The sequence below is a fragment of the Anarrhichthys ocellatus genome, unplaced genomic scaffold (assembly GCF_004355925.1).
Source record: "Anarrhichthys ocellatus isolate YVR2014 unplaced genomic scaffold, GSC_Weel_1.0 scaffold113, whole genome shotgun sequence".
Lineage (NCBI taxonomy): Eukaryota > Metazoa > Chordata > Actinopteri > Perciformes > Anarhichadidae > Anarrhichthys > Anarrhichthys ocellatus.
Window position 1 is genome coordinate 410,076 of NW_022280143.1, and position 12,359 is coordinate 422,434.

Here is a 12,359-nt window from a genome sequence, read left to right on the forward strand (position 1 = left end):
CTCTCTCTCTCTCTCTCTCTCTCTCTCTCTCTCTCTCTCTCTCTCTCACTTTCTCTCTCTCTCTCCTCTGCAGTGCACTTTCTGTCGCCGAGTCCACAGCCAATAGTCTTTAGCCGAGAGCAGTATCAGTGAGGCCCAGCATGTCGATTCTATTGAACAGGCTTGGCATGTCACAGGCAGTAAAGACCTCCTGATTGACTCCTGCTTGGATAGCATGTCCAACTGCATACATTAGTAATGCTGAGGATTCAATAGATGGATGGCCCGGACGGATTGATGCCGGCAGATGGCACATTTACCTCAACGTGGGGAACAGGAGATGTTTACATGTTTAGTTTTGCAGGATTATTTTTTAGATTTATAGTGAAATATTTTGAGTAACATATAATTGAAACAAGAACCAACTCATCAGCTCGTGGAAACAATCATTAAAATATTATAAGTGCTGCAATTTAACCTTAGTGATCTTTCTTGCTTTTTCTTTTTCTTTTTTCTGCCATCAGTTCCAGTTGTTACAAGCAGCCTTACCAGACCAACATGTGAAGGATACAAAGGATTGAGATGTTCCCGTATGATTGCTTAATACTCAAGAGGGTCTGCCTGCCAGCGTTGTCATGGCTGTAAAAGTGTCAACTGTAACTGTGTTCAGACGGACACATTTTACTGTCTCACAATATTCACCCAAAACAGCCAATGTACCAACTGTTGATAGTGCTAAGCTATAGATACACTGAACTGTTTACTGAGTAAATTATACATGTAAATTCTTCAGCAATATCTGTAATCTTATATAAGTTGAACTGCATATGTGTTCAGTAAATAATATGTCTCTTCATGCAGTAGCTCTGTAAATGTTTTTCTCGAACCTTTAAGTGGAAAGAAAACATTGAAGAGACGACTAATACAGAAATTGTGCTGTGATTTTCTAACAGCCTCCGCTTTTCTCTAACTGCCCACTTTCTAGTGAGAGGAGAAGGAGGGCTGGCAAAGAAGGGTATAATTAGGGGGACTTTGGGGTCTGAGATCCATCCTGGGAGAGCTGGTGCAGATATCTCCCTCCTTCCACTTCCCACAATGCACTGCAGGCCCGGGGAGGGGGAGAGAGGTAGAGGATGCAATTAGCAGGTAACACGTTAGCAGAGAGGCTGATCTGTTTTAAGCCAATACAGAAGTCAGCTGCAAGCTCCATGTCAATGGGTAAGCGCCATATCGCTAGAGGGGTGTGTGCGTGCGTGTGTGAGTGGGTGTATTTTACCCGTCTTGCGGGGACACAAATCTGTGTACACAGTCACATTGTCGGGACTCGCCTTCCATATGGGGACAGTTTGGGGAGACCAGGTGGGGGAAATATATTGTACATTCAATTTCATTTTGTGTATGTCTCACACATACAGACACACAAACACACACTCACAAACACACCTCAAGGCATTTTTAACAGCCACTCCTGTTTCTATTTCATTTTCATCATTCTGCCTGTTCTCTGAAACCACCCGCCCTCCACCAGCTTAAAAAAAAGTGTTTATGAACAAAGTGTTTGACCCAATTGGCTGGCGTATGAAAACACCTGGGCGTTAGATTGAAATTGAATTGCTTCACTTAGTTAACCCACTTAAGGACCATGTTGAGTTTAGTCTGCTCAATTTGTTGAGATCAGCAGCTTTGTGCGTCGGGGATGTTGTAGGCTTGGATTATGGATAATTACTATCAATTAGTGGCTGATACTCTTGGCTTTGAAGCCGCAGCGAGCGAAATGGAGCAATGCCGGGGAATGAACTCGGCTGAATGGAATCATGTAGATAATGGCTGGAGTGATTGAGAGGAATTTTTCTCTGAGAAACAGGACATTGTGTCGCTCTGTTTTTGTTGCTGGCCTCATCACAAGGAAAGGCGCAATATGCCGTGTGCACCCATGGTGTCAATCAGAATCCCATTACTGCAGAGGTCATAGACACACTGCTCCAGGTAAGCTAAAGTCTCAACGGCCTCGCATTTCCACCAGGATGAAGAACAATAATACATTTGAGCCCAACAATATCTTCTGTCTCCCACATTTCAAGGAGAACTTTAAACTCTTGTCAGATATCAGAATGTTTGCTACCTTCCCCCAGACAAAATGGAATCAAAACTTTTTTTTTCCCCTCTAATTTTTTTTTCTTTTGCCAGTCTAGCAAATTCAGCTCATTGCCTCATGGGTAATTTTATGAATACATATCAGGACCTTTAGCTCACAGGCGGTGGCGGGCTCTCTCAATAATGCCTCAAGCAATATCACTTTGAGAGCACCACACAAAAACAAAGATGCCTGAGCTCCATGAATATTTATTAACGGGAGATACTGGAGTTAACAGTGACAGACTAATAGGTGGATGGAGAAGAGAATGATACAAAGGCTGATGGCAAGTCAGGAGGAGACCACCCACAAAGCTTTCAAAGTGAAGCGGGCCCAACATGAAATGAAGACACAACACGATGCACAGGGAACCCCGGAGGAAATTTGCTATTAAAATGCTGTTAAATACACGTTTACTTGGCTCCTGCTCTGAAGCTGTAGTTGCTGGTGCAGCAGTAAGGGAGTGTCCCCCCAGTGTCCACATTCAGGAGCCACTGCTGATTGGCAGCAAAACAACACTGGTGGATATGAGACCCTAAGGGCCTCTCTGGCGGTCTCCATCATTATGCCGCCGGCGCTATCATTTCTGGATACTGATTAAAATGTTGCCGATGTTAAAAGAAGCTGAAGGTTAAACCACAAAGGGCTCCGTGTGAAGTCGTTTCTCACCACATCCTCCCACTACTCTCTCTCTCGCTCTTTATCTTACACACACACACACACACACACGCACAGTAAAAAGGCAGACTTTTTATAACACAGAAAGAAAGAAAGCTCTTTGAACAGGGACTCCATTCTGATCTTAGCTTGATTTTTAGCCACTAATGGACACAGACTCAACTCCAGCCACTTTTTCTCAATCAATTCCACTACTGTACGTCTCAGTGTCGACTATTACTATGAAAACTGCTGAAGATTTAGTCCTGTGTACAAGAGGATGTCACAGTTGAGCTCCTCAAAGTGGATTCCTTGAGAGACTCCAATGAAAACGAGTTTCCGCTCATATGTACTCATACTCGCATATTTAAAAGAACTTTAACCTGCTGCCCATCTTGACCAGGACTTCCTGGCAGAAGACATAGTGTATCTCAAAGGGACTTTTCTGGTTAAATAAAGGTTTGAAAAAAATATTTGAAATACAAAGGGCTGTCCAAATTGCATTTTGTTAGGCAGAAACACTACAGTAGTGAGTGTGAGCCGTATTACTGTTCACATCCTGTAGCTACAGCCTGGAAATGACATGAGCAGCATGAGATATGAAGTGATGATTAAAAATGTATCTGGCAGGATGAAAAAGCAGGTGTAGCCTACTTACTTTTGCATACCTTATGTTTCATAAGCTACTTCCTCCATATACGGCATGCCCCAAATCAGAGCAAATGCGCTGATTAGCATGAAAAAAAACGATATTCCAAAAAGCACACAAAGTGCACTCATGATCATAGTGATTTTAAAGAGCGATGTCTCTTTTACATTTCGTCAACCTGGAACAGGATCTAAAACGCAACCAGGTGTCAGACTCTACACAACAATGACCTTAAAATCAGTAGTACTAATATCATTTTACTGTAATGGTAAGACAAAGATCTACCATATGTATTCCTGTTAAATTCTAGCAACCATTGCTGCCAGTGTTTTTACCATAAAAACATGTTTTTTTATTTGGTCTGCCTCTCAGCATTTTATCTTAAAATAAACAAAGCTACTGCTGCATAATTTTAGGATGACTCATGCGTGGCAGAAGTCAGATTGCCAGTTTTTGTTGTGAGTTGCAGCAAGTGTTGGCATTGGCACTGTATCGTCACTCATGGTGCACTTTGGGTTATCTTTGAGAATTAAGCATCTTTGTCTTGATGTTTTGGGAGCGCATTGGAACACATTTCAGCGTCAGATGTCAAGCAGTCAGAGAGTCCAGTCAGGTTCTTGTCTCAACTCTCTAGTAGTAGGACACCAGCACGATCACAGAGTACCTGAACATCTAGACATTTTGATCTTTTTTTTCTAGAAAAGGGAACATTTAATCATTCATGTACTGATGATTATTATTCTATTGACTAATATCTTGAAATGCATTATGACAAAACTTCATCTCAATGTTATTTTACATAACAAAAGTACTTATTTTAACCTATAACACAACTTTTTCCTAATTCTAACCACGCAGTTTCATAGCCCAAGTAAACCTAAAAACTAAGTTTATTAGTTTAAGTTTATTTTGAAAAGAGACTGTTTGCATGCAACACAGAGAAACTGACGTTAGAGGAGCACCTAGAGCGTCATAGTTTGAACCATAGGGCTGCTGACCATGTGTCGGTATTTGATGAGTTGGTACTGAGAATGTGTACAAAAAGAGGTCTTACAATTCTCCATATTCCTCTGAGTACTTTATGCTGCATGAGGATCATAAATTAATTGAACAGATAGATATCCCCTCGATGCACATCTAGCCACAGCAGAAAATGAATTTGCTGAGTTTCTTGTTAAATGAAGGTTCTGGTGAGCAGGATGTGAGGGAGGATTTAGTGCACCTTAAGGGAGTCCCTCTTTCCATACTGAAAGTATGCTTCTGAGATCTCATCTCATATTAATTTGTCACAGCAAACGTAGCCGTGCTGTTGCTCCATTGCGCCCTCTGGCTAACTCTGAGCTATTCCATCGCCTCGCAGGGCTAAAAGCCTGAGTGCCTTCCTTCTCCCAGCGCTTGTTCCACAATTTAACTTGGCTTGTTTTCCTCAGCCTCCCTCTCGCACCTCTTTGTCCCTCTCTCCCTCCTGATCTTCCCCCGCCCATCGACTGTGACCTTACTGCAATTATGCATCCTCCAGTGGGACAATTAAAACTGAACTACCTTCCCGAGTGTGGGGGGAGGGGGAAGGGGGGGTAAGACAAGGGAGGAAATAATGATGCCAGATTTGTTCGTGCAACCGCCTGTCTCCCTTGAACCGGCTCCTCTTGAAGTTGAAGAAGCAACTGTTTCAGCCGCTCTGACTGTGTTCCAATGCCACCGCTAGTCAAGGACACGCTGCCCTTCAGCCGCATTGTCCAACAAAATAATTCATTCAGAGCCAGAAAATTCACTCATGTTGACGCAGTTGTCCTCTTTCAACACCCCCATCCCGCTCCCCCTCCCCCCCAACCACCCGTCTCCCTCTTTGACAGGTGCAAGTGCAACCTTCACGCCAACAGCTGTGTATATGACAAAGAGAAGTTGAGCTGCGAGTGTGAACACAACTCCACTGGACCTGACTGTGGCCGCTGTAAGAAGAGTTACCAGGGGCGAGCGTGGAGTGCTGGCTCCTACCTGCCCATTCCCAAGGGCACAGCTAATATCTGTGAGTACACACACACACACACACAAACTCACCAAACACAAGCTGAGTAATTAAAAGGATGGATCAGCAGGTGTTAGTCTAGGTCTTACAAGCGCAAACCTTTGGAGAGTTCCCATGAAAATTTTAAATCAAAATAGCAAAGGTAAAGTGATAATAGTTAAAAACCCAATTACCAGCATCCTGTGTGTCACATATGCGAGTTCTGGCGACCACCACGTTAATAGTGAGATGTTGAGTTGTGAGCTTCCAAAGCAATGTGAAGCAATTAACAATGTTTTAATGAGAAGCAAAGCCAGTGGGGAGACTTTATCAAGTCCTGTGGAAACAAATGTGTCCATCCTGTTCACGCAGTGGACAGCGTGAACAGGGTGTTCTTCTCTGTTCTGTAGTCCTATGTTGCGATTATAGCCTTATAAAACGGGGGTGTTTTGACATGCAAATCCTCTCAATATTAGCTGGAATTCAATTTGCAAAATTGTGTCAAATAATGTTGAATATGGGCAACCTGCATTAGCAAAGAGAGCAGAGTCGGCGCGTCATACTGTAAGTCGCTGAGAGTGAAAGTGCACACTTACAACAACAGCACAGATGCTAAATATATCAAAACTACACTCTGAATTACAGTGTCTAAAACTATTGCTAATACAAGGGAAAGCCCTGCCCCATATTAGCAACTAAATATGCACAAAAACTGCAAATGTATTAGTAATGCATTTTGCAGTGTGCTGTAGGTGCAGTGGGTTTATTGCAGCTGTGAGACACTGAGTCCTCCTACCTGACCTGCACATCAATACAAATGTAAGAAAAGGCAGCCCAGAGGCAGCAGCAGCAGATAACCTGTGTCTGACTTCACTCATCGTTACCGTCTTCCTATCCTTTACAAAACACCCACGACATCAAGGCAGTGCTTTGACTGAAAGGACCATGCACTCTCTCTCCTCTGTATGTACAAACGGGGTGTGGGGGTCATGGTTCAGTTCAGTACAGTTCACTCTATCTTTCAATTACAACTTTGATTTATCTGTATTTAAGGGAAAGTGAACCGCAGACACAAAGACATAAGCATTGCGTTGATGAGTAGGAGGTATTATGATATTATGATAAACAAAGCAATGATATGATTATATATAATTTGTAGTGTTAGTGATTTCCTTCTATTCTCCTGACTCAATCTGTACTGCAATCCTGAAGGTTTGTGGTTGGAGAAACTGTGATATTACAGACATGCCGCAGCATGTAAACTGTGAGGGACATGGCGGTGCAAATATGTTACACTTTTTCCTTTTTCTTATTCTCCTACCTTTTAATGCCTCCGCGACGGAGAGAGCTGTGACCGGAGGCATTATGTTTTTGGGTTGTCCGTCCGTACGTCTCATTGTTCTTCAGTGGTACATGCAAGTGATAAACCTGTATTAGTATTTATTTTGGGTCCACAGAATATGTTCCATTTTTGTCTGCTGATGTCTGGCAGCGTGGAACCCTTATGTGGCAATAGAGGAGCGTTTATGCTCTGTGTTTACACTCACTCATGAACATTTGGCTTTCATCAAGTTGAAACGAGCAATTTATGACAACTGTGTGCAGTTAAGATGGGGTGCTGAATTTGACTCGTAGAAATCCTGAGTATGAGCAAACTTCATAGAAAGAAGTTAGATATAACAAAATTAGACTTACATAAGGCCCTTCCTTCTTAATTTCGGGCTTTACAGGTAAACTTGCTTTGACTAGAGGAAGGAATGAAATGCTTTTGACAAGCCATGCAACATTTGGCATCTATTATATTCTCCTTTTCCTCTTTTTTTGTCACAAGGTTCTCGCTCTCCAACACACACCCAAAGTCTTGCTGTTCATTATTTATTTGGATCCCCAGTAGAAAAAAGCAACAGCTGCTCTTCCTGGGGTATGAACAAAACAAGGACACCGTGTCACACAGGGCTCCCTACATACGGTAGTTTAGTGGCACTGAAGTGAGCCGAGAATGATGTCGCTCTCCTTCTGTTTGTGTTATAATCTGAGCTTCTCCCTGCTTTGTTGACATTGCCGGGCCTCTCAATGTAGTGCATGTTAGTGCATGTGAGTGTGCCCCACATGCTAGTTCATGGCCGCCGCCCTGCACTGATCTCATATGCCGGTTACAGCAGATAACGCCGTCCCGACTGACGGCCTCGTCGTAGCACCCAACTTTCATTTACCCCTCAGGTAAACACTGTTACTGTTAGCGCTGTTAGCACCGTTAGCAGAAAATAGATAAGCTCTTAATTTCAAATTTATCAGGCTTTAGGTTACGTAACAAACATATCTATTTCAACCGGAGCCGAAGCCTGACAAGTAGTTTTGTTACCTAAACCTTTGCGAGGCCAAGGTGTACCCAGTGACACCGAGGGGTCGTGAGTCCTGGGTATGAGCAGCAGCAGTGGGGAGGAGAGTAGCAGTGCTATAAGTTCAAATGTGCTGGCATTCGTTCGAAAGCCCAAGTTTTATCCTGCCCAGTCCCTTTATTGCATCCGCTGTGATTTCTGCCTTTCTCTGTGGTGCTCGAGGACTCTTGGCCTTGACTTATTCTCCCTCCCAGAGGATCCGCGTTTATGAGACTTAGGAAGGGTTAGTGAAATGGCCATTCCCAGAGCCCAGATTGACAGCACATTATTAAAAAAGGTGACACACACACACACACACACACACACACACACACACACAGGTGCTCATCCAGACCTCCACTCCTCAAAGCATTCACACACACACATTCAGAACTACTGCACAGGGACACACACCCATACTCCCTTTGCCCTGCGAGTGATGAAAAACAGTCTTAGTATAAAGTGCATTATTATACTTTGTCTTGGAGGGGAACAAATCCATAATGTAATAACGCTGTGAAAATCTATAAGAATGCAATGCGATCCCCCCTGAATAGAAAAGAATGCACAAGGCTGACAGAAAAATGCACTTTGTGCTGTTTTGTAATTTTCAAGTCCATTCAACTCTAATTCTGAAAGTGTCCTTCCCTCTCAATGTTTCCCCCCAAACCCAGTGAGCATATGGCAGCTCTTTGGAGACAAATTTGTCAAAGATGAAAATTTAATTAAGATTTAATTTCTTTTTACTATGCCCATCAAGACGTCTGATGCGATAAGGAGATCGATGAATCATCATCCGGAGGGGGTGTGGAGTTAGGGAGAGGAGGGGGGGGGGTGTATTTGGTCTGAGAATGGCACGAGGAAGAAGAAGAACAGGGTTTAAAAAGTGATGAAGAGAGAAAAGGATGGTGGAGATAGAAGGAGGGGAGGTGGGCATCACTCTCTGTCACAGCTAACTCAGCCTTCTGGGGTGGCTCTGTCTCTCTCGTTTTCCCTCTCTCCATCTATGTCTCTCGCCCCCCACCCGTCTCTCAGTCCTCGCTTTCCCCCTCTGTGGAGACAGAGGGAGAGGGATCAGTTTGAGAATTAACCATGACAGTTCATTTCACTGTAGGGCTGAAGACACGAGGAAGATAGAAGCCAGCGGTAGAGGAGGGGGGGGGGGGGGGGGGGCAGTAACGGGTGGCCTTTGAAAAGTTGATTTCAAATAGTAAAAATGTATCCTGAATATCATATTGAAGGGAAAAATCTTTAAATGCCCTTTAATCTGGATTTTGAATTGTAGCCTACTTGTTTGCAACCTGTATGTGTGTGTAGTATGTTGAAAGAAGAGATTAGCTTAGTTTAAGTGCAGAATGTCCATAAGATCAGCAGGAAGTCTACTTTAAATTAAGGTTTCAAGTAGCTTCAACTCCAACAAGTGCATACAGACACACACACACACACACAGACAGAACGTGTGCACTAATGGCCACTGAACAGAACAGATACTGGAAAGCAATGATGTTGCATGCGTGTTCCTAGACTGCAACTTACTCTCTCCCCGCAGGATTACATGAGATATGTAGGCAGAGAGGGTCGGTTGAGGTTAGACATTGACCTCAAGGAGTTAGAGTCACGATACCTCAGCAAGCATCGACGCCTGGCCAATCCTGTCGCTTGAATGCGATGCAGGGGCGGGTCTTGCCAAGAAAAAGCATTTGGATTCATAATAACGCATGCTGTGGTGATGGTTGGGCTGTAAGAGCAGGTAGCATCAATACTGAAGCAGGCTCAGCAGCAGCAGCATTAACAAGACAGAGGGAGAGATGGGAGATTTTGCGGCTTAGATAGACCGCCAAAGTGGGAGGGTGTTGTTGGTATATGCTATGAGGCTTGTCAGGTAGCATTTTTGTAGCAGTGAAGCTTGAATTGACCTGACCTACCTTGCATTGCTCCATTAAGAAAAGGTCACATGTTGGTTCTATCCACTAAAATACCCAATCAGTTCTTCTTCAGCTCATAGTCTAACTAATGGTATTGAAACATCTCATGTAGTTATTAGATATCCTGCAAATTAACAAATACATGGTACTTTAAAGAGAGGTCCTTGGAGGTAATAAAGCAGAAGACTCTAATGCTGCGTTTGGAATACGTATAAAATATAAAAGAGCACCTTTATGTTCTCTTGCCTATAGCATTAACATGGCACCACCACACTGTGCTAAATCTGTCTAAAGCTCACAAATGTACACGTCATTTCTTGCCTGTGTTATAAGGACAAGTTGTGTTATCTAAAGGAAGATGACCAAGAGTCTTGTCTTTACTAAGGTTATCAGGCTTACCAGACAAGCAAGTCACTGCTTCAGTCTCTTGGCTAAACTAAGACAATTGTCTCCTGGCTGTTATATTTAATGTTATACTTAATATTTAGCTTGCTCACACAAGAACGGTATCAAACTTCTCATCTCAACACTCGGCAACAAAACGAATAAATGTATTTTCCAAACTGTGAACAAATTCCTTCAAAGGAAAAGAGTTTGGTCTCCTCTGAAATCATCAGCAGGCTAATCCAGAAACAGGGGGCTCCATAATTCAAAACTGCTCGAGCAGTTTTACATGACTTGCTGATTTCTAATGAGAACTTTAATTTGCCGAATGCACAGAAAAGTATACATTATTCATCGAAAATGTTCAAATCCCTCTACAGATTACCAATTTAATAATTCATCCAATTAAAGTTGCATTCTGACCTCAACTAGGGTAATGTTTTTTATTCATTTGCAAATGAAAAAAAATTGGCACCAGCGAAAGACAAGCAGGGATTATGAGGAAGGACAGAGGGAAGCTGTTGAAGGTTGTGACTCGCCTGCACATTGTGACATAAGCGGTTATATATAAGTTATATAAGAGGAGGGCGACCTTGCTGCATGGTGATAGCCTGGTAAATGTTCAAGAGTAGACTCGGATGAAGGCTGAAATAAGTCAACAATACTAAATGATCCCACCAAACACCTGCAGTCATCTCCTTTTTCTAATGTTTTTCTGTGCCAGTATTTAGACACTTGAAATGGTAATTTAATCAAACATGTGATTTTGTTTGAAATCACATAGTCTTGAAAAAGAAGCTGTATTTATTTATCTATTTGTTTATTTTTCAAATAAGTGTATTCCGTAAAATCTAAATCAAAAATGAATTAGTTCAGAAAGCTTTTCATTTGTTCCATCTGCAGCTTGATAAAATGAGTAGATTTCCTTGTCAGGACAGGATTAGGAGCCACTTTGTTCAGATTTAGCTGAAGCCAGCCTCGCCGTTTACGGATCTCCTTTGATCAAAGCAGTCAAAGGCTGGACATGCAGTTGATTTCACTGGAATGATTCATCCCCTGCCTGGAGAGAAGATCCACATTGGCCTGCCACCGTCTGACTGAAAAAAACGCAGTTCTTACTCACGGATGAAAATTAAAAGAATCCGTGTCATATCTGGAGAACACAGTCACAAAATAACAGCAAAATATTATTTTAAATTACATTCAAAATAATATTGACTTTTTCTGCCGTTGTTCTCTAATTAGTGTATTCATTTCAGAGCTACCAGATGCTAAAGACTTATTATTAATCCTCTGGTCCAACTGAAAGGTGCTGATCATGGAAATGTGACACTCACACTCATTTGCGCAGACATATAGAAACAAGTTAGGGCTTAACTCTCGTGCATAGGAAGTAGGTTTCTATACACAGTTCAATGATAAGACCAAATCCCACAGGAACTGATGATGCCAGTGTAGAATAAATCTCATTGTTTAGTGAGTGAAGACAAACAAGCGTTACTGTATATGGGTCTCTGAGATGTGATGTTTGACTTGAAATTGTGTGGGCTGCACAAGCATAGCAAACTGCCTTCAAAAATGAGTTGTTAATATATTCACTATAGATATTAAAACGGTTTAATGAGCCCTGGGTAGTACATTCCTAACGAATGCACACATGTAATCACATTACCTATTTATCAATACATGTATTCCATTTACAATCTCAACAAAATGTTTGATGTTTTTCTTTTACCTTACCATTGCTTGATAAAAGAAGGCGTTATTTAAAATATGATATGATTTTAGTGTTGTTGCTCCTAATTCTAAATACAGGGAGCCTTGTGAGTAGTAGTTTTTTTTTCATCAGGCTCACAGCTCGACTGTGTATTCATTTAGTGCCATGTGTTTATGCATCTATGCACATAAACACATTTGCTGCACGCACATAGCTTTACTTCCATCTTGTCCCTCTTTCGCACACACAACACCCACTCATTTATGCTTTTATTCCTTTCTCCACAGCTATTTGAAATTCCATTTTACCCACTTTTTTTCCTGTTTTTTTCCTCCTCTTGCAGCCCCTCATTCGTTTGCTCATTCTGCCCTTCTTCCACAAAACCTTGTTCTTCTTCTTCTTCTTTTACTTCTTCTTCTCCTGCCTCCGCCTGTTCCTGCTCCATCTCTTGGTTTTGTTTCATGCTGGCGTTCTCTCTCTCTCTCTCTCTCTCTCTCTCTCTCTCTCTCTCTCTCTCTCTCTCTCTCTCTC

General features: G+C 42.3%; 1 protein-coding gene across 7 annotated transcripts in view; it reads left to right on the plus strand.

Annotated features, from left to right (window-relative positions):
• ntng1a (netrin g1a) overlaps positions 1–12,359 on the plus strand; it is an 87,553-nt gene that overhangs the window by 53,151 nt on the left and 22,043 nt on the right. For all 7 annotated transcript variants that reach the window (XM_031876695.1, XM_031876696.1, XM_031876697.1 and 4 more), the window contains exon 3: positions 5,273–5,445. In XM_031876695.1, coding sequence (XP_031732555.1) covers positions 5,273–5,445 — 173 coding nt within the window. The remainder of the gene's footprint in view (positions 1–5,272; positions 5,446–12,359) is intronic.